Raw genomic sequence first — 23849 nt, forward strand, 5'->3', positions numbered from 1 at the left:
TTTTAAAAATGTGAATATTGAAGTTTTGTAAATTAAAAATATTAAAACATACATATTGTTGTGAAGATTCATCTTCATCATTTTGAGATTGAGACATTTCTAGCAATGAGACGAAAAATTATTATTATATAATTTTATTATAAATTAAATATTTCAATAAATATTTAAAGAGTACATTACTTACTGTCAAAAAATTTAATCTCCCAACAACATTTTATTATAAATTAAATATTTCAATAATTATTTAAAGAGTATATATATATATATATATATATATATATATATATATATATATATATATATGCAGCCAATAACGCTTTATGTAGACAAAAATAGAGAAAATAAATTTAAATACTATGTAGTCATACATGAAAAAATAAATGGCGTTTTTCAGACTTGGTTAGAAGTAATAGACTCTATAAATGGGGTGAAGAACCCGTTTTTCAAAGGTTTTAATAATTTTACAGAAGCCTTAGACTATGCTAGAGGAATTCTGGGCCCAAACTATTACATCTCTCCAGCCCTCAGACAAAACCAAGCCTAAATACCCCAATACAACATCCAGAAAGACACAGACAAAATCATATTCTGCAACCACTATTCTACCATGACTGAAGCCTTCAAAAGACTAAATACAAAAAATGAGGCTTTTTTTAATCTTAAGTACGTGGCGTTGTTACACCAGATCTACAAGCCTCCCGAAGGACTCTTTCGATTGATAGTCCTGGTTTTCAGCCAATATACTTTAGATCTATCTAACTTACCCCGTTCATCTCTTCTTCTCAACTTATATTTTTAACAACTTCATCTTTAACCCTACCCCGGACATATATGTTACACTCCGAAAGGGTACCCTAGACGTGGCCGGCACTCGAAAGTCATTTCTGGCCTTCAAGCGAACCACCTAGTCCAGTCACACTTTCATTCATTCACACTCTATCGGCGAAAGACTCTATTATAGGACTACTATCCATAATCCAGGGCCAAAGACCAAACAACTATCAAATTAATAATCAGCTAGAATAAAACTAGTCAAAACGAACAAATCAACATTTCCACACTCTAGTCTATGAAGCCTCTATCAACAATCTAGGAGGTGCCAATGACAAGTCCATGGTACCAAAAGTCAAAATAAGGGAAACAAATCAAAGCTGCAAGATAAGTCTTGGTATCCTCTGGAAATTGGGAGGACTCACCAACTAGCTGGAAGTAAGTGGATCTTCAACGGTGCGCCGATTGATGATCTCGAGTACCTGTCTCTGCATCATGAAACGATGCAGGCCAAATGGCGTCAGTACATGGAATGTACGAGTATGTAAAATGGCCGAATGAAACAACATCAGAGAGAATCAAACCAACTCGAAATCTCAACTCAGAAAGAAGAACAACTCAATCAAGTGCCTTAAGCCTAAACATGAATATAGTTTAGACGGGACCAATCACATATCATTCAACCCAATCCGACTCAGAATACTATCAAGACCTATATAGGAGTTTCTCTTATCCGACAACCATCACTTATGAGCCAGTGACAGTACAACAAACCGACGTTGTTGCCACGTCCGTTCATACTTTGCCAGGGTATGAACGAATCAACCAATCATGGATCCAATCCAACCAAGTCCTATAATGTCAGGACAATAATTTTGGGAAAACATCCGACCTTAACGGTTCAATCCCCTCCTACGTTTGGCGACGTAGTTATTGGATTCGAGTTATTACTTACTCTTACCCAATTCGGTGCTCGATACTCCTACCAAGACTCAATGCTCATAAAACTCCATCCAATCAACTCAATCAAATCATATCGACAAGTCTCATTTGAAACCTTGTCAAATCATCAATTCTATCACAATCAAACCTCTCCCAATCATACTATCCGATCAATCACAATCATACCTTTGATGAGTAGTTAAATATGCATTTGTAACAATATACAAACCTATCCAATCGTTCCTCTATTCATTTAACACATCCTTTGGGACTCATCACAACTCCAAGATTCTAAATCAACAATTCAAGATGAGCAACATATTTAAGAAAATTAACATATTTAACATAATCAACATAGTTAAGAAAATCAATAAAGTATGTTTAACAACTCATATCCATCGACTCATACTAACATGAATATTTTAGAAATTTCTTGACTCAACAACATCAACATAACAAGAATCAAATTAACAGATGAAAAGACTCATTTGGACATAAGCCTGTCAAGAAACTCCATTCTTATAAACATTTAACCTCAAAGAAGGTGTAGGGCACATGGTTGGACTCAGCCTATGTTTTGAGTAGCCTTACATACCTTGTGAAGACTTTGAAGAAACCTTGATGTTAGGTCTTCAATGGAAGGCTTGAATTCTTGAAGTTCTTGAAGGCAATCCTTGTTGGAAATGGATTTGAAGGAGAAGAGAGGAGATTTCTAGGGCTTTTTAGAGAGAGGAATGGACTGAAAATAATGGTCCAAAACGTCCCAAGGCTAATGTATATATAATTTGGGAAATGCCCAATTTGCCCTTTCTCCAAAAATCTAGAAAAACGGGCTAAAACACTCCTGGCGCTATAGTGGCGTGCCGCGCCACTGCAGCGCCAAGTCGAATATAGGCTTAAAACCTGCACATCTGATAGTGACGCGTCGCGCCAAGGACCAAACTACTGAGGCTGTTTTATGGCGCTATAGTGGCGCATAGCGCCCTTACAGCGCCAAGCTTAAGTTTTTTTGGGTTCTGGAAAATAGGCTTAAAAACCCTGCACATCCAATAGTGGCGCGCCGCGCCAGGGACCAAACTACTGAGGGTGGTTTCTGGCGCTATAGTGGCGCGTCGCGCCACTGCGGCACCAAGCCTAGGTTTCCTGCAGTTACAACCCAGGCCTGAAATTCCTGCAGTACTAGTTCGTCTTAGGATAGTCATAACTTTTGACTCCGAACTCCAAAAATTACAATCTTGGCGGCGTTGGAAAGAAGACTCGAAGACGTTTAATTTAATAGGTGATGGGCCACCCAGATCGTCATATTTCAAAAGATATGATCGTTAGAAGTCGACCCCTTATACGAAGTTATTCTAAAACTTAGCCAAGACGAATTCTTTGGACTTAGCTTGGTTCTAGGGATCCCTTATGACCCTAAATCACCTCCGACACTCTCCAATTTCTTAGGAATTGATCCTAACTCAAGCATGCACTTTACAATCGTCTAGTACGATCCTATACGTACATGAAGAACGGTCCGAATCTTAGTAAAAAATTTTGGGGGTGTTACAATATATCTGGCCACAATTATGTCCTTTGTTCAGGTGGACTCTCAAGGCCAATTCAAATTCCTAGGAATTTATAGGTCAATCCATAGTCGTTAAAAAGTTAAGAAGCTAACCATATACTAAGGGTATCAAAATTAAATATGTACAATCATTAACATAATAAAGCAGAGAATTAAACATAAACACATATTTTTTGGGGAAAATTAATTGTAAAACTTATAAAGCTTACATGACTTTGACTGAGAGAGGTTTTCCTTTCGGGAACCCTGAAAGTCTTGAGATAGAAAGAAAACTTCACACAACCACACACTTGTTTTATTACATAAACAGCTTTGTACAAATAGAGAAAGGTTTTTAGAAGGGGACTGGTGTTCTTACAAGAAGGGAAGGGGAATATGTTAGAGAATTTTCTTACACTTAAACTTAGAGCGTCTCTCTCTAGAATTCTGTCTTTCTAACTTACATACTTCTTTCTTATATAGAGGTAGAGATAGGCGAATGAAAGGATTAAAAAACTGCTACGTGGCCTTCTTCTAGACGGCCGACACTTGTTGATAAGGTTTAATAATGCGCGTCAGGTGCTCATTGGGCCCCATCGTCACATGCATTATCAAACTTTCTTTTTGACCGACTATTTACAGACGTGTGCTTTTATCAACAGTTTTTCCCTCTTTTGGAGGGTAGTGATAAAGTGACAGCACTCACATAATATCTGTGGGCATACCCACATGACACACTTATTTACTTATCTTTATGTCTTTTTCATCTGTCTTTATCTATCTCCTCTTCGTCTTTATCTTCTTGGATGCTTCTGCTCTAAGTATCAAGATTATGAAGGGCAATAGAGTCAAAACTCATGCCTAAGTCGTTGTCTTCATATGGGTTTTGGGCGTCTTGATAATTATCATTTTCATAGCCTTCTTCCGAACTGGGTGTTCTTATTGGGCTTGTATTTGTGTCTTCGTCTAATTGAACTCTTCTGTTTTCCGGATCTGGACTGTCTTTACTAATAACATGCTTATCACATCACTGGTCTCTGAAAAATTATTCTAAAGTCTACTTAATTATGGCTTTCAATTTTATTATTTTTTTCTTTTTTATAGCCATATTTCTTTTAGAACTGTCTTGGTAGAAAGTTTTAGGTAACCTTCTTCGTAAGGAAGAAGATTCCTCTTCTTCACTTTTTGGCAAAGTGACAACCGTTAACGGATTTGATTTGTCTTTACCGGCTACCGTTTGCGCCGGACTAGCTATACCCTGATATGATATAGTAGATTTCTTAGCATTCAGAGGGGAATGCACACCCTTCTCATCCATTTTTGGTTGAGATGGAGAACTCATGTCTTCGGTCTGAGTACCTGTATTTGATTTAGCACCAAACTTATCTTGGAAAGTCTTCAGTTGTTTCATAAGTCTCATATTTTCTTGTACGAGAGTCTCATTTTTTGTATTTAGTCTTTTGAAGGCTTCGGTCATGGTAGAACAGTGGTCGCAGAATATGATTTTGTCTGTGTCTTTTTGGATGTTGTATTGGGGTATTTGGACTTGGTTTTGTCTGAGGGCTGGAGAGATGTAATAGTTTGGGCCCAGAATTCCTCTAGCATAGTCTAAGGCTTCTGTAAAATTATTAAAGCCTTTGAAAGAGCGGGTTCTTCACCCCATTTATAGAGTTTATCACTTCTAACCAAGTCTGAAAAATGCCATTTGTTTTTTCATGTATGACTACATAGTATTTAAATTTATTTTCTCTATTTTTGTCTGAGAATATTGACATAAAGCGTTATTGGCTGCAATAAAATGTTTCGTGTCTTGTTTAGTATATGTTATCCACAAGTTATCTACTAAATATTTTTGAGTCTTATGTATATTACAGTCTGGGAGTATTCTAAAAGACAGGTTACATTGAGGATAGGAGATTAAATTAAATTTATCGAAGTAAATTCGTTTCACCATCTCAATTGTTCCCTGAGGTCTGTAATGAAGCTTACCAAGAAATGTCTGAGCGTATGAGTCTGCTGGGGCTATTCCCTTGCCTTTGTCTGTTGGCTGTTGGCCAGTGGGTCTCATGCTGAAACACAGTTGTTCAATTAGTTTTTAGTTGCAATCTACTCAACTGATCAGCTAGATCATTATCTTTTCCCTTTACATATTCAAAAACTATATTATTGTATATAGATATAATATCCATAAAATTTAGCCATCTTCTTTTACTACTTGCTTTACTATTGATTGTCTGGTGAAACTTTATTATTGCTTCACAATCCGTTCTCACTAATACTTCTGATTTATTTAATATATATAATTTAAAACTGTTCAGTCCATATATTATTGCTAAAACTTCTGCTTCTATAGTACTCATATTTTCTTTTTCTTTATATTTACCACTTTGATAGGCACATATTTTTTCTTCATTCTTACTACTATATTTATTTGGTCTAATTTTTAAAACAGTTCCCCATCCTAGCTGACTTCCATCAGTTTGTACTATTAAATAATTTGTTTCTAGGGGAATTTGCAAATCTGGTATATGTTTAACCTTTTCTTTAATTTGCTGAATTAGTTTAATATCTTCTATATTAAAATGTTTTTGTCCTTTGCTACCTATTTTAGCATATAAAGGTCCTACTATTTTTCTTAAATCTTTAATAAAATTTCTAGCATAATTTACTAATCCTAAAAAAATTGTAGATCTTTAGTAGTATCTAGTTTATCTGGCATGTCTAGTACCTTTTTGGCTATGTGTGGTTGTAACTTTATTTTACCTTCTCCTATTATTACTCCTAAGAAATTAATATGAGTTTTACATAGTTCCATTTTCTTTTTGCTGATTATGATTCCATTTTTGACAAATAAACGGAACATTATTTGTAAATGTCCTAAGTGTTTTTGTATGTCTTTACTAAATACTAGGACATCATCTACATAAACTAATACAAAGCTTTTATATTCTCCGAATATAGCATCCATTTTTCTGTTGAAATATAGGTGGTGCCGTCTTCAACCCAAAAGGCATATCTAGCCATTCGAAATGTCCTTCTGGACAAGTGAATGTTGTCCATTCTATACTTTCTGGGTGCATTTTTACCTATCAGTATCCTGATTTACAATCAAATTTATTGAAAAACTTTTTACCTTGTCTTCTATTTATTAATTCGTTTTTGTCTGGTAACTTGTATGCATCTATTTTAGTGTTATCATTTAATCTTTTATAATTAATTAAAAGAAGAGATGAACGGTGTAAGTCAGATAGATCTAAAGTATATCGACTGGAAACCAGAACTATCAACTGAAAGAGTCCTTCAAGAGGCTCGTAGATCTGGTGTAACAACGCCACGTACTTAAGATTAAAAAAAATTATACAAAGAAAATAGCAAGGTTATCATTTGTTTTTGGGCAGATTCTAAAATGTTCTATAGTTTCAACAATATCCATTTTGCCCTTTTTGCAACCTTTACATTTAAAGACACTATCTTTATTTTTTTTGTATAATTCTTTTGCTATCTCTATAGCATTATCTACTTCGCTCCAAGTTTAAGTGTAAGAAAATCCTCCAACATATTCCTCTTCCCTTCTTGTAAGAACACCAGTCCCCTACTAAAAACCTTTCTCTATTTGTAAAAAGTTGTTTATGTAATAAAACAAGTGTGTGGTTGTGTGAAGTTTTCTTTCTATCTCAAGACCTTCGGGGTTTCCGAAAGGAAAACCTCTCTCAGTCAAAGTCATGTAAATTTTTATAAGTTTTACAATTAATTTTCCCCAAAAAATATGTGTTTATGTTTAATTCTCTTCTTTATTATGTAAATGATTGTACATATTTAATTTTGATACCCTTAGTATATGGTTAGCTTCTGCACTTTTTAACGACTATGGATTAACCTGTAAATTCCTAGGAATTTGAATTGGCCTTGACAGTCCACCTGAACAAAGGACGTAATTATGGCCAGATATATTAAGGAAAAATAACCCGAAGTACAAATACCACAACTTCCTAATAAAGAAATAGACGCCTTAGTAAACCAATTGAAAAGAATAGAAATAACTCCCCAAAAAGAAAAAATACAAATTGTCAAAAAACCTCAACCATGGACCTTTTTTCACACAAGTCTAGATCAACAGACGAAGAAAATATCCAAAGAAACGAACCAAGCGTAAGCTACTCAGACAATAGAATAGGAAATAATCTCATATCTAGGATACTATCTAGGAGGAGAAGCCCTAATGATGAACAAAACCAAGAATTGAATGAAATAGTAGACGTAAATAAAGATTTGCAAATTTTCCAACAAAATCAATTAAAACTATTGAACCCAAAGACTCTATACAAGGTAGGATGTTTCTCTAGAGATACTCAACTATACAGACATTATAGAGAAGAACAAATATCAGCACTAGGAGAAAATGGTGCCCCAGTAGAGCAAACAGAGCCAAATGCAATAATTGTTATATGGAAGCATGCATTACGTGTATAGAAGCTAAATTAGAAATAAAGATAAGAAAACAAAAAGAACAGCAACAAGATAGAGAAATTACAAAAGACTCAGTAACAGATTTAAGATTAATAACATTAGAAACTAGAATAAATGAAATAGAACAAAGATTGATATACTTAGAAAAGGGTACACAAAAAGTAGAAGAAAATGAAGAAACGCTAGGAACAATACATTTAGATAACATTGAAACAAAATTAATGAATATAGAAGAAAATAATACTAGCCTTATCTGTAATGAAGACAAACAATTTGGAACGATTAAAGTATTAGCTCGAATTAAAATTAAAGACAGAAATAGAAACTCTAGCATTAGTAGACACAGGATGTACAAGTTGTCTTATAAATAAAAAGATATTGCCCGAAAAAGTATTAAAATATTTAAAGAACCTATATCAGCAATACAAATGGATGGAACCTACAATTTTTACAATCATTACATAGACAAAACCCAAATAAGCTTTATTAATACTTGTAATGAATTTTATAAACCTACTTACAATATGTATAAAATACTAGCAAAAGACTTGGACATAAAAACCGACCTAGTAATAGAATTATATTTTCTCATACAAAATAATGGAAGTTGCTTGTTTTCCAGAGATGGAATAATGCGATTTAAAAATACAACTTATACCCCTGTACAAACTGAAAAGTTTCTTACAAAGGGAAGATCTCAACTAAAAATACAGACAAAAGAAGAGAAAGATGCATGTTGTACAGATTGCAAAAGTGGCAATAGTTGTACTACAAAAAACCTGTATGAAGAACAGGAAAAATACTTAGATTGTACATGAATTCATAAATTCTTCATGTTCTGTAGCTATTGTACTTTCTGTGTCTGTGTCATCTACTAGTTTTTGATTGGTATAACTATAATTTGTAAATCTTATTGAAGTTTCTCCTTTGAAACTAGTGTACATTAGATGGTTGTTTGGTGTAAAATATTTAGGCTTACTTAATTTATCTAGATTCTATTCTAATCCTGCGTATTCTTCTAGATTGATTTTAATTGGTTTTATTAATTTTATTCCTTTGTTTTCCATTACTTCTACCACATCGTTAACTTGGAGTTTGAATTTTGTATTACTACTTAACATCATTTTTTCTATAAATCCTAAACACATTAGTAGGTTATTACCATTATTCATTTCTTCATATCCTTTGGTTTGTATTCCTATTTTAATATGCTTACCAAATTCATTTAGATTCATTAAAAAGTCTGGGCTTACATAGAATATTCCTCCATTATTTGTCATATCTACTTCAGTTAATCCTATTATGGATTTTTTCAGATCTGACCATCTGTCATCATATATTACGATTAATACCTTGGCACCCAAGTTTTTTCTAGTTAAACCTTTAATTCCTATAACAATCAATCCCATATGCATCATCATTAATCTAGGGTTTTTTATTGTCTTCAAGAAATTAGGAGTTACTAAGTTACATATGTTACATTGATTACTGTCTATACCTTTATGTCTCTCAAAACTATGGTGACATTCTATTCCTACGTTCATCATGGTACTTAATTGTAAGTCTTCTAAATTTAGTATTCCTCTATCTAATCCTATTTCGTTTACTAGGTTATCTTCTTCTGAATCAGAGGATTCGGATTAGGTCTGTTCTGCTACTTCAACACTTACAATGGAGTATATGCTTTCAGTATCTGACATACATTCGTCTACATTTAAAAGTGTCTCCTGCAGTTCTTCTATTAATTGGAAGTTTCTAGTTCTAATATTATTTCTTTTAGGGCATATGTTGGCTAAATGGTCTATACTTCCACATGTATAACACTCTAATTTATTTTTATAGTTTCTATCACTTCTATATTTTCTGACGTGTCTATCTCTATTTAAATAAGATTTCCTTGTTGATGATCTTTTTAGGTAATATTTTTTACGTTTATATGGTTTTGGGTTATAATATGATTGTCGTTTATGCTTCTTTGGCTTTTGTGGTCTTTTGTCATAACTTTGAGTTGTATAAATAACCGATTTACAAAAGTTTATTTCATTTTGTTTAAGCTGCTTCTGAATTTGTATATTAGTACATTTCTCTTGTAGTATTTCCATTACATGTTGTATCTTTTGTCCTATTGACCATAAAGCATTTGGGTCTTGTATTACTCCTGCTCTCTTATACCATCGTTCTTCTATTTCTCTTCCTAGAGCTCCAGGTAACTTATGAAATAATTTTTTATCTAGTTCGTCATCAAATGTATTTCCACTAACTGTGCAATAATAGAAATAATCTTTTAAAAAGTCTTTAATATGCATCCAAATCGTGATGCTTAACTGTTCTAATTTTATTACTGCATTTCTTTGTAAGGCTAATAATCCACTATTTGGATCTTCACTTGTTAACAAAACATGTATTTTATTAGCAAAATTGTATGGATTTGGTCCTAACTCTATTAGACCTTGAAATTCTTGAGGGTAAGTCTGTTTATATGCTTCCCAAACTGCTTTACATGATTATCCTAAAAAGGTTTCTAAATATTTATACATTGTTTCTGCGTCTGTTTCTTAATATTTTTTATGAAATCTGCTACAATTATTCCTTTCCATACGTCTATTACTGTATTCCACATTTGTGGATCGTTAGCTGCTATATTAAGTATTTTTTCTTTATTTCCTCCTTCTTGCAATTTAATAGGTTCTTCTAAAGGCATTCGTCTACCTGCTGGTTTAATATTGTCTCTTATTTCTATTTCTTGTGCTGCAGGCTATGCTTTCCTTGGAAGATTGCCTGAAGCATGTGTAACATTTGCTGCTGGACTAGTTCTTTGGAAAGGGCTTGCACTATGGGCACTTGTTGCCTCATTCATTAGTTCTTTGTAGCTTACTAAGGATGTTATGTCATCTAAAGATTCTAGGTCTTTTGTGTCTTTTATATTATTACTCTCATCTAGTTCTTTAGTATCTTGTATTCAATATGCTAGGTTATCATTTCTTTTTGGGCAGATTCTAAAATGTTCTATAGTTTCAACAATATCTATTTTGCCCTTTTTGCAACCTTTACATTCAAAGCCATTATCTTTATTTTCTTTGTATAATTCTTTTGCTATCTCTATAGCATTATCTACTTCGCATCCTTCTTGTATTAGTTCTATATTCATTATAAAAGATTTCACTATGAAATGTAAATATAACACGTTACATTCTGAAGATAAACAATATAATACATTAATAGACTTAATAATAAATTTCAGTGAAAAGGTTCAAAAACAGGATAAAAATATAATAAGACTACTAGAAATAATAGAGATCACTCAAAACAAACAAAAAAGGATACTAGATAAACTAGAACAAAACTTTGATTTCTTATAGTCACAGGAATTAGAAAGATACAGTATTTAAATACAAAGTTTAATTTAGAAAAAATACCTGTTAAAATCGAAATAGAAAAAATAATTAAGACAATAACAGAAAAGCCTAAAGAATTAAAAATCAGAACAACTCAGGGCAAATAGAAGCAGTAAATACTGAGATTAACGAATTAAAGAAGATAAAACAAAAACTGGAAGAAATCTCTCTTTCATGAATGATCTAGACCAAGACTCAATCTATGCAAAGGCATTAAAATCTTACGTCCAAGCTCCAAACTGATCCGCAAGAATTGTCAGATTACCCGCCGGCAAGTAAGTCAGACTAAATTATTATTAAACAAAGTAATACTATAATAGCACTACTATTAGAATTAAATACAAAAATAGATAAACTTGTCAAAGAAAAGGAAATTGAACAACCAAGAAATACCGAAGTGGACGAATTAATAACTCAATTGAAAAAGATTGAAATAACTACACATAAAGAAAGACCAAAGATAACTAGAAAACCTCAACCATGGACTTTCTTTCAGGTAGGACATGAAGAACCGAAGAAAGACCAAGAATGAGTTTTTCAGATAATGGAATAAACTTATTACTAGAATATTACCACGCCATAAACCAGACAAAAAATAAAATCAAGAATTAAATCAGGTAATAGATATAGACATCGATTTAAAAATCTTTCAACAAAATCAGTTAAAACTACTGAACCATAAGACATTATATGACACACAATATTTCTCTACAGACAATCAACTATAAAGACATTACAGGGAAGAACAATTATCAGCAATAGGAAACAACATAGCAACAATAAATCTAGTCAATCCTGAATCACTGAGAGGAATCATGAATACAAAAAAGACTTTAATGCATATGATACTAATTGTAATAAGATTAAAAGGTTTAACTAAAAACAAATTAGGGACTAAAGTATGAGTTGTACTCTATGATGATAGATAGTCAGATTTAAAGAAATCTATTATATGACTAACAAAAGTAGACATGACCAATAATGGATTGATATTTTATATTAGCCCTGACTTCATGATAAATTTAAGAGAATTTGGAAAAAAAATTAAGATAGGAATACTGACTAAAGGATATGAAGAAATGAATAATGAAAATAATCTATTAATGTGTGTAGGATTTATAGGAAAAATGGCGTTAAATAGTAATACAAAATTAAAAATAAAAGTAGATGATGTAGTCGAAATAATGGAAAACAAAGAAATTAAACTGATTAAACCAATAAAAACAAACTCTGAAAAATATGCAGGGTTAGAATTGAATCTAGAAAAAATTAATAAAAGAAAGGTATTAACCCTGAAGAATATGCAGGGTTGACTCAACTGTATTTTGTTGGCTTGTTCGTTGGAAGGGACTAGAACTAGTTGATTCCATAAATTCTTTTTGGCTCATAACAGAATTTAATTTTATTCCGTATACATTAAATGAGATTCTGGTGTTAGTACCTTTCTTTTATTAAATTTTTCTAAATTTCATTTTAACCCTGCATATTCTGCAGGGTCTATTCTTATTGGTTTAATCAATTTAATTCTTTTGTTTCCCATTATTTCGATTACATCATCTACTTTTATTTTGAATTTTGTATTACTACTTAATGTCATCTTTCATATAAATTCTACACACATTAATAGATTATTTTCATTATTCATTTCTTCATATCCTTTAGTCAGTATTCCTATTTTAATTTTTTTTCCAAATTCTCTTAAATTTATCATGAAGTCAGGGCTAATATAAAATATCAATCCATTATTGGTCATGTCTACTTTTGTTAGTCATATAATAGATTTCTTTAAATCTGACTATCTATCATCATAGAGTACAACTCATACTTTACTTCCTAAAAATTTTCTAGTTAAGACTTTTAATCCTATTACAATTAATACCATATGCATTAAAGTCATTTTTCTATTCAAGATTCTTCACAGTTATTCAGTATTGACTAGATTTGTTGTTGCTATGTTGTTTCCTATTGCTGATAATTGTTCTTCCCTGTAATGTCTTTATAGTTGATTGTCTGTAGAGAAATATTGTGTGTCATATAATGTCTTATGGTTCAGTAGTTTTAACTGATTTTGTTGAAAGATTTTTAAATCGATGTCTATATCTATTACCTGATTTAATTCTTGATTTTATTTTTTGTCTGGTTTATGGCGTGGTAATATTCTAGTAATAAGTTTATTCCATTATCTGAAAAAACTCATTCTTGGTCTTTCTTCGGTTCTTCATGTCCTACCTGAAAGAAAGTCCATGGTTGAGGTTTTCTAGTTATCTTTGGTCTTTCTTTATGTGTAGTTATTTCAATCTTTTTCAATTGAGTTATTAATTCGTCCACTTCGGTATTTCTTGGTTGTTCAATTTCCTTTTCTTTGACAAGTTTATCTATTTTTGTATTTAATTCTAATAGTAGTGCTATTATAGTATTACTTTGTTTAATAATAATTTAGTCTGACTTACTTGCCGGCGGGTAATCTGACAATTCTTGCGGATCAGTTTGGAGCTTGGACGTAAGATTTTAATGCCTTTGCATAGATTGAGTCTTGGTCTAGATCATTCATGAAAGAGAGATTTCTTCCAGTTTTTGTTTTATCTTCTTTAATTCGTTAATCTCAGTATTTACTGCTTCTATTTGCCCTGTTATTTTTATTACTAATTGGGTCGTTACTAATTGGGTCGTTCCGATTTCTAATTATTTAGATTTTTTTTATTATTATCTTAATTAGTTTTTCTATTTCGATTTTAATAGGTATTTTTTCTAAATTAAACTTTGTATTTAAATACTGTATCTTTCTATCTATTTCTATTCCTGTGACTTTAACAAATCAAAGTTTTGTTCTAGTTTATCTAGTATCCTTTTCTGTTTGTTCTGAGTGATCTCTATTATTTCTAGTAGTCTTAATGTATTTTTATCCTGTTCTTGAATCTTTTCACTGAAATTTATTATTAAGTCTATTAATGTATTATATTGCTGTGTTCTTCTTTACTAAAGTTGCACATTATGACTGTATTTTCTTTTAATATTTTGTATTTCTTCTCAGGGTGGATTCTTAAGTCTAAGTATTTCAAGTGCTTTAGTGGATCTATTGTGGCTACTTTTATCCTAACAGAATAGTTATTTTACGAAGCTCTTTTTGAAATTTTATTCTTCTATTAACGTATTCTATATCACTTCTGATACCGTGCAACTCCCACCTTAGTGCACTTATGTGTTCTGAATTAATAGATCTTTATAATGCTAAGTTTTTAAGTCTTGATAATAGGTGATCTGTTTCTAATATTTCTAAATAAGCGCTTAATGTTTTTTTCTATTTTTAATAACTTTTCATTATTTCTATTTCTCTAAATAAATACCAATATCGTGTCCTTATTTGTTTAGCAAATCTTTGTGTTCTCATAAATTTATGTTATAAATTATTTCTAGACGTAAGGTGTCGTATTAATCTATCTACATTCTAGTGCAGATATTATAGTAATTAGGCAATCTAGTCTTCTACTATCTTCTTTCGTATTATTTAATCTCTTTATCAATGACAAAAAATGGAAAGAAAAATGTTTGCATTCTATTTTCTATTATTTTTTATAAAAAAAATTGTGCATGTATTTCATATTTTTTATTTTTTTTTTGAAAGCAAAAATTTGACATTCATAACACTTTTTTATTTTTTGGGGAAGAAAAATATTGCATTCAGGACATCTTTAATTTTCTTTTCGTTTTGATATATAGATAGATCAAGGAAATTTTGTAAATCCAGGACCAACGCAATATGATCTTATAAATCTACAAGCAAAACATCATTTTGGAATAATCAATAAATGGAACAGGATGCACTTTTAACAGTATGCCGACAAGATAATAAAAAAATAATCCACTACATTATCATATCTTAATTATTTTTTTTAATTATATTGATTTTAGAGGTATTCTTGAAGTAGGACACATTCGATGTTATTCCGAAATTATTACTATTTTGATTGAAAGGTTGTGGTCAGAAACCCATACCTTTCATATGAGAACTGATGAAGTAACAATAATTATGCGGGACATGAAAGTAATGTTCGGCATGATTGTTGATGGAACACCAATTCTTCTGGAAGGCACTAAAACCTGAAATTTGATTAGGAGACAATATTTAATTTTTAATTTAACCAACTGGTTTCTCCCAGCAAATTTTGCTTTCAAGGGGACAAAATTTTTTCATCGACATTAATTAATTATATAGAAAATCCAAATAAAATAAATGATAGTTCCACTGATGTAGAGGTGCAACAAAAATTTAGGTTGTACCTATTTTGGTTGCTTAGGAGAACATTATTTCCTGATATGTCAAGAACTAAATTTACTTCAGATTTTTTCAATAAAATGGTTACATAGATGCAAGCTTGGGAAGGTGTCACACCTTTTTATTTGTATCATTCATTATATCGTGCATCTTTATACGACACTACAGATGTATTTGATTTTATATCATTACTACAAATTGGTGAGCTTTATACTTGTTATTGTTTGATTGACTATTTTTTTAATACTAATAACAAAATATTTATTATTTTATAGGTGTGGGCATGAGAGCATATTATTCCACTGCAGCTTCTACGTTGCCTCCCAACAACAATCAGGCACCACTTGCACATAAGTGGTCCCGAGGAAGGACTCATCAGAATGAGACTCAAAATATTTTGCCCGTACTTAGAGATGTTTTAGACAACCTACAACATGATCAAATATAACAAAAATGTTTTAGTTAATTACAAGATTTAAAATAGAAAAAAAAAATCCTATAATGGTTTGCTTTTTTAATCTTTTTTATAGTTTATTTGACAGCCTTTCTGAAGTAGTTCTTAATGCGTTGTCCGAATGATGACGGCAGGGACTTAATGTTTGGATGGTCAAGGTTCCACTTATTTTTGAAATTCATTGTGGGTGGCACATGGTTGACCGTGTGATTTTATAAAACATATACCAGAAAGTGTGAATTATTCTACTGATCATTATAAGCTCCATAAGCGCAAAGGAATATCATAAGATGTTCATCAAATGTTAGTTTATACTAAAAATATAGGGAATCATCGCGTTGAACATATTGTACATATAAATAATGTTGCAAACCAAATTGACTACTTTTATTGGTATCTACAGCATACACGCATGTTGATTGGAAATCCACAATTTGTTGTTCAAGCTGGATATCAACCAATCACAGGAAGATATGAAGCATTGGTATGTAAAATTTTATTATTATTTTTTAATACATAAATGTCATTTACTTGTTTGATTGACTTAATTTTTATGATTTTAATAATTTATAAACAAGGGATATGAAACAACACATATAGAAGGAATCAAATGGTTGAAAATGATAATACACATAATGTGCTTGAATCTACATGATATTACGCATATAAGAATTAAGTTGCAAGACTACCTAATAGCATTTCTGGCTTTGGATAAAAAAGCAGCAACTTTGCTTCAAATCTCACACCAAAATAAGGGTGAATTCCAGGAAGAATTTTAGCCAAATTGCTACTGAACTTCGGTTTGTAAGTCAATACCACACCATCTAAAGATTCATTAAACCTGTTAAAAGAAAGGAACCTTATGAACAAAAGTACCTAAGAAACAAGCAGGGCAGAAGTCCAAATACACTCAAACACCAAATCCTAAGTGATAATGAGGGAGGGAAGAGAAGAAGGAAAATATTAACCCGTGAAAAGTAGGAGCATTAAATAGCAGGATAGTCAAGCCAAAATAAAACAGGCAGTAAAGCGACGGCCATCGGATACCTCCTGAAATAAACTCAATAATCTGTCCAATTGATTGAACAAGCTGAATAAGTAAATTGCTTGCACATCAACTGATAAAAAAAATGTAATAACCAGCCAAACATCAATCCCTAACTACTTGCAGAGATGTAATGCAACCTCTTGCCCTTTAAGCAGTACATCCAGGTAGGTGAGCATGTCCCGTTAATGGGTCCACAAGGCATGATTTTGAAATAATGGGGCTAGTAGGTTCCAAATACTTCTTAATGGTTATAATTAAAAAAGAGTAGCAAATTGCATTCCAGGTTACATGGTCTCTTAGCTTCCTGTTAAACGCTAATGTAACCGTTAAAATTCTTGAACACATGTACAATTAGCATCCATTGTCTAGAGAAAATCTTCTGCTTATTTTGGATTATAAGCATTGTCCTCTGATGCGCTGATTGCTGAGATACCTAAATTAGCATTTCCCTGAAACTAGAATGGTTAATTGAACCTTAGTATACATGAGACATTAAATTCTGTGTCACAAATGATCAGAATAGCCCTTTTCTAAGACTGAGGTTATGATGATTTCTTCTGAGGTTTAATTTACCTAGGTTATGAATAGCATCACCAACAGATGTGGAAGGATGGTTGTGATCCCTCAACCCATTAATCAGAGGTCTCAGATTCGAGCTCAGGAATAGAGAAATCCCTAGTATGGAGTGTTTCCCTCTTTAATGCGCCATACACAACACGAATCCGGATCAGTTGGGCTAGTGGGCTTCAGATACCGGGGGGTTATACCCAAAAAAAAAAAGGGGGGGGGGACTTTAGGTTATTTGAAGGCATCGGTATTTAACTTTTCTGTTGGATTGTCAACTGTATAGGTGAAGATCTCAAACTGTCGCTTTTTAAGTGCCCGTTGGATTGGCTTAGTTTAGGTGCTTTAAAGCAGTTTTGAAGTGTTTGGGTAAAGTTAAAAAGTGCAGCACTTATTTTTAAGACAAAATAAGCCAAAAGTCATAAATTAGAAATCCTAACTTTATGGCTTTTGACTTATAAGTCATAAGTCAAAAGCAATCCAAACAGGCTCTAAGTCCTCTGCTGGATTATGCATTCTCTAAAGAACTGCTTTTGTTTGAAGAAAACTATATATCTGCTTGAGGCCTATGATACTCTTGCTTCTGAGACTTGTTGAGAGTTCAGAAATACCACTTGGTCCTCTATAAATCTAAATTAGTGTAAAATAAATTTGTTATTTTAAGATCCTTATGATATTTTTCCCTGTTCTTACCCATTTTACTTGCTCCGGTGAGAGGTGTGCAATGATCTAGATACTTCACCAATTGGATAATTGAACATCCAATCCGAAAATATTCCATTCAATAGTGGACATTCACGAAAAAAAAAGCAGGATATATCCTCAACAACATCCTTTCCAACATGGGAAACTATGCAAGCAAAAAGAAAACCAACTTTAAATTCTATATTGGACGGTGAGGCGTTGTTATTTAAAGCATTTATGTTATATTTGCAATGCATTCAGAAACCTTATCCTTCCTCTAAGTAACTCAGAATTATTTTATTTACTCTAGCTACTTCAAGCAATTCCCTATCTGATGTGAGATGTCTTCTTGATTTTGTGATCTTCCAGCAGATAATGAGTAAAATGGAACTTGTATGATGTTGATAGCCACTACTATATATTATTATCCATAAGTACTCGTTTTAAGGTGGAATTTAGTATCTTAGATTTCTCTGATGTTCTGTGCAGTTATTGTCAATGATGTGGAGGCCTTATATATTTTATACAAGTAGCTAAGCAACTCCATAATTGATGATGGCCTTATTCACTAGGTATTTTTATCGAAAAGTTAAGAGTTAGTTAAGAACTTGTGTAGCAAGAGATGTTGACAGTTGAGGGCACTAATCTAGTTGAACACGTCGGAATAAGCCATCACATATGACTGCAAAACATTGTATCTAACTCATTTAAGAAATAGTTGTTTGTATGTATGAGCTTTAACACAAAAGAAGCAGTGACACAAAGCAAATTGAATTACTTGGCAGTTCAAACAATGCATCAACACAACGTAATACTGAAAGCTATGGTGTTTGCTTCTGTGAGGTATTACAGTTGTAAATTTTGGATAAACAAAATAGTTAATTTTTTCCTCGAGTTCTTTGTCTGTTTCCCTTCCTACTTCCTTTTGTCCTCCTGAAAAGGCCAATGATATAGTAATTCCACCTGTATACTCGCATATTTTAGAGCCTAGCACCTGTGGTCTTGTCATGCTCCAAAACATACAATCGTTTTTTACTGTTTTGCTAAGAATGTCAAAAGAAACAGAATGTTTTATCTTGGATATGTTTCTGAAGACTCAGATAGTTCTGTGAAGCAACTCTATTTCATTCTACATAGCAGTTAATGATTTCAAGCATTTTGGGTGTGAAATTGTGGATGTTTCCTAATCTACAATGCAGGAAGAGTTTCTCCAACCTCTTTTCAGCTGCAGCCATAGGCAGAATCATTTTGCAGACAGAGTAAGTAATTCATCCTTTCTCATATAATTCATTAAAATATTTTTTCTCCAATCATATATATGACTAACTGTTTCGATGAGACATTTTCATTTACAAACAACTTTCAAATGTTACTGTGGATGTAGCTGATGTTCACTAATTTTAGTGGTTGCTATTGTTCCAAGTTAACTATTTTAAGATGTAACTTGAAACTTGATCTGAGAAAATTATCAAGAGATCAAAGTATGTATACAAGAATAATATCCATACATACTTTCTTGAGAAATTTCAAGATAAGTAGGCCATTCTTGAAAGTCATATAGTTCTCTATCTCATTAATTGCAATTGTCCAACATGTCATCTCTTTATTTTCTAAATAAGAACCCAGGATTCATCATATTATGACTATTTCTCCAGGCAGTCACCTACCACAATTCTCCTCTTTTATGCTTGCTCGGAGACGGCTATAAAAGCTCACATACGGGGATCCAGCTTACGGCCAGGTGATTCAGTGGAAAAAGCTATACTATTTATACATAGTTATAGGTATATGTTGAAACCCCCGGGTTAGTTTGTGTGAACCCCTTGTTGAAAATTCTGGCTTCAGCCACCGTGGGAAGGTTAGCATCACCTAAAATTGGATTGATAAACACTCTATTGAAACATGCATCATCAACTAATTAGCTTCACAATAATAAATGCATCATTCACCAAAATTCCTCATACAAAAAAAATCACTTTTTTTTATTTATAAATTCGCTTGTAGATTCAACGAGAGAAGCACAAAACCCAAAATCTGCAACTTCAAATTGGAAACAGCAATCAATCGTACGAAAGCGTAGTGAATAGGATGAGGAGGAATTACTTGAAAAGAAGAGAGCTGAGTTCGCGATAAACAGCAGCCTCGACCTTTTTTGCCTTCGATGGATGTAAATACACAACCAAATTCGCAGTACTCTCTTTCAGTGCCTCCATTGATGGATTTAGATAAAGCCAAACAGAGTATCGATGACAGCTTGATAGGGTTTATGGATCGTTTGGTCATGGAATAAACACAAAGCTAATACATAAATAATTTTTTTATTTATGGTTATCAGCATATTACTTTTATATAATATTTGATTATATATTTTTTTTAATTCTATATAATTAATACTTACATAATTTATGACGAAATTTATGTATAAGTTATCCAGGATAAAAGGTGAAATAAGTTATATGGTATTAGTCAGTGGCGGATCCACATGGTGTCCAGGCGAAAAATTATACAATTTATATATGATTAAAATATTAGTAGATGTCGAACCCATTTCGGCTAATTCGGTGTCTACTTTTTCAGATTTTGAACCCCTTATTAAAAATTCTGATTCCGTCAATGATATTAGTTATACATATATTAAAATAATAAATTACACATTTACCTCTTTTTTGTCTTGATTGCTTAATTCTATTCAATACAAATTATTTAATTGTTTTTAGTTATTTGTTATTTACTTTATTGTTTTAGCTATTGGTATTTATTTAAATTTTAATATGTTATTTAAATAATTATTTATTTCAATAAGTATAATAAATATTAGCTTACTAAACATTTTGAAATTAAGAAATAAGAATTAGCTCACTAATGTTTTTTAAACTCTATATAACTAATACATGCATAACTAAATTATGCATAACTAATATCTGTATAACTAATACATGCATAATTAAATCCTACATAATTAATACGTGCATAACTCTAACCAGTAACCAAACGATCCGTTTAGGTCATTTGGTAGCTAGTTTAAGTGGCACCTAATACATGAATAATTTTTGTTATTCATGTATTACTTTTATACTATGTTTGATTTGAAAATAGGATAAAAATTATTCATGTATTAGTTTTATACAATGTTTGGTTGGTAGATTTTTAAATGTTGTATATTAATTTTATACGGTATTTGGTTGCATTTTTTGTAATCATGTATTATTAATACTTACATAACTTATAAGTGAATCTATGTATAATTTATGTGGAATAGCATGTCGAATAAATTATGCGGGTATTGGTTATACATGTATTAAATTACACATTTACGCCTATCAATTTACTTTTAAATGTTTATTAATTTACAACAAATCAAATAATTAATACATATAAAAAAAACACTATTGATTTTTTGGGTCTTGTTAATTGCTTAATTAATTTTAATATTTTTGCTTAATTTCTTGTTAATTATTTTGTCAATACATCTATTAATTTATTTATAGTTATTTGTTATTTACTTTAATTTAAATTACTTAATTGCTTAATCTTATTCAATACAAATTACTTTAAATTGCTACTTATTTGTTATCAATTTTTTTTTTAGTTATTAGCATTTACATAATTTAATGTGTTATTTAGATAGTTTTTTATTTTAATGAGTATGATAAATATTATCTCATTAAATATTTTTGAACTTAAGAAATAAGAATGAGTTCACTAATATATTATAATATCTATATAACTAAATCATGCATAATTAATACATAAGTAACTAATACCTGTATAATTAAATAATGCATAACTTCTTTTTTTGGTTCAAATTTCAGGCTTTTATTAATACTTCTGAAAAATCTTACATAACTAATACCTGCATAAATACTACATGCATAATTAATACCTGCATAAATACTACATGCATAACTAATACCTGCATAAATAATTCTTGTATAACTAATATCTGCATAACTCTAATCAGCTACCAAATGCCCCCTTAAGATACATATTATTCGTATATAAAAAGTTGTATTAGTTATACTATGTTTGATAGATGTTTTGTATTAGGTGTAAAAGTTAACATAACTTAAACTATATTTGATTGGTAGTTTCTAAATGTTGTATAAAATTTATCCATACGGTGTTTAGTTGCATTTTTTTAATTCTACATAACAATTAATATCTACATAACTTTTGAGAAAATATATATATGTATAAGTGACGCATGATAGAAGATGAAATAAATTATGTGTATTAGTTGTACATGCATTAAAATAGTAAATTACACATTTACCCCAACTGATTTATTTTTAAATCTATTTTTATTGAGGACTTTACATAACTATTTTGTAGAGCTGTCAAAATGGGCCGGTCCAACTCAATCCTAAATAGTTAGTGAATTAAATGGGTTAGGACGGGCTGACCCTTTTAACTAAAGTGCTTATAAAATAGCAGTCCAACTCAGCCCTAAGCGGGCTACGAGTTGGTCTTTCAATCAAAAGATGAACAATATTGGCCTCTTAGAAAGACTATCGAACATTGATGAACACAACATCAATACGTCAAAAATTCATATGTTCATAAATTGCACACACTTTAGTGGAATACTTACAAAACAACAGAATATTCAAAATACAACAGTCAACATTCATAGGATTCATCAGAACAATATACATTACATGATTATTTTTTTCATACCTAGACAAGAAATGAGAAACGAGAAACGAAAAATTAGACATAAACACAAAAGTAAAAGAGGTCAAAGATTCATAGTTATAACAATTTCAATTGCCTAGTTGTTGAAGATTTGGCAAAATAAAACACTGCTTAGAATATATATATAATAAATATTTTTAAAATTTACGATTCATGGACTGGCCTCTAAGGCTGGTGGATTGAGCCTAGGAGGTTGGCGGGTCAAATGAGGCTAACTAACACCACTCACACCCACCACATCACTACCATGTAAGCACCATGTCATTAATTTTTTTTTTTTTTTATTTATTCACCATTTTTTCTTAAACACTTTTTATAATTAATTAATTAAAAAAATACATTTTCAAGAATCAAAATTTAAAATATGGGCCATTTTCATTAAGTTTAATTTATTAATTTTAAATGTTTTTAATAAGTAGCCCCAACTTCTTATTTTTTCTCCTCCAACCCTCGCCCTTCCCCCTCCCCCCCTCCCTCTCTTTCTTATTTCTTGTTCTTCACCATTTTAATCTTTAGTGGATTTTTTTCTTCTTCACCATCATTCAATAATTTTTTTTTAAAAAAATAACTGAAACTTCCCCTCCTTCCTCTTTCCTTTTCCCTCCATTATTCAAAACCTTTAAACTTTGCAAGTATTCTCAAATTCAAAATTCTAGAATATCAATTTCACTTTTTACATAATATAGAGTTAAATCAACGTCAATAATATTGTGCTGGTGTTGAATTTTATATATTTTTAAAAGCCTAGTGGAATGAAAATAATTGATAAAGGTCAGATGAAAATGAAGGAAAAAATGCTTTAATGGAGAAAGAGGTGTAGTGAGGAAGACAACAAAATAAAGAGAAGAAGAATTTATTTTTATTTTTTTAAAAAAGAAGACCCATAAATTTCATTTACCTCTAATTAAGAAAATTTATATATTTTTTAAAGAATTAATATATCAAGAATTATTTTTTAAAATGATAGTTATATATTAGCAAATAAAAAAAGGTCATGGGTATGATTTTAA

At 31.3% G+C, this 23849-nt stretch overlaps 1 protein-coding gene across 1 annotated transcript; it reads right to left on the reverse strand.

Moving 5' to 3' along the window:
• Window positions 1–1186: 1186 nt before the first annotated feature.
• On the reverse strand, window positions 1187–20462 carry LOC129889041 (uncharacterized). Its single transcript, XM_055964148.1, has 4 exons — window positions 20248–20462; window positions 16538–16689; window positions 15115–15219; window positions 1187–1259 (listed from the first exon to the last, which is right to left on the reverse strand). Exons 1-4 carry the CDS (start codon window positions 20355–20357, stop codon window positions 1222–1224), a joined length of 405 nt encoding a protein of 134 aa, XP_055820123.1. The 5' UTR covers window positions 20358–20462; the 3' UTR covers window positions 1187–1221.
• Between the last annotated feature and the right edge of the window lie 3387 nt (window positions 20463–23849).

This window comes from Solanum dulcamara, chromosome 5 (genome assembly GCF_947179165.1).
Source record: "Solanum dulcamara chromosome 5, daSolDulc1.2, whole genome shotgun sequence".
NCBI classification, from domain to species: Eukaryota; Viridiplantae; Streptophyta; class Magnoliopsida; order Solanales; family Solanaceae; genus Solanum; species Solanum dulcamara.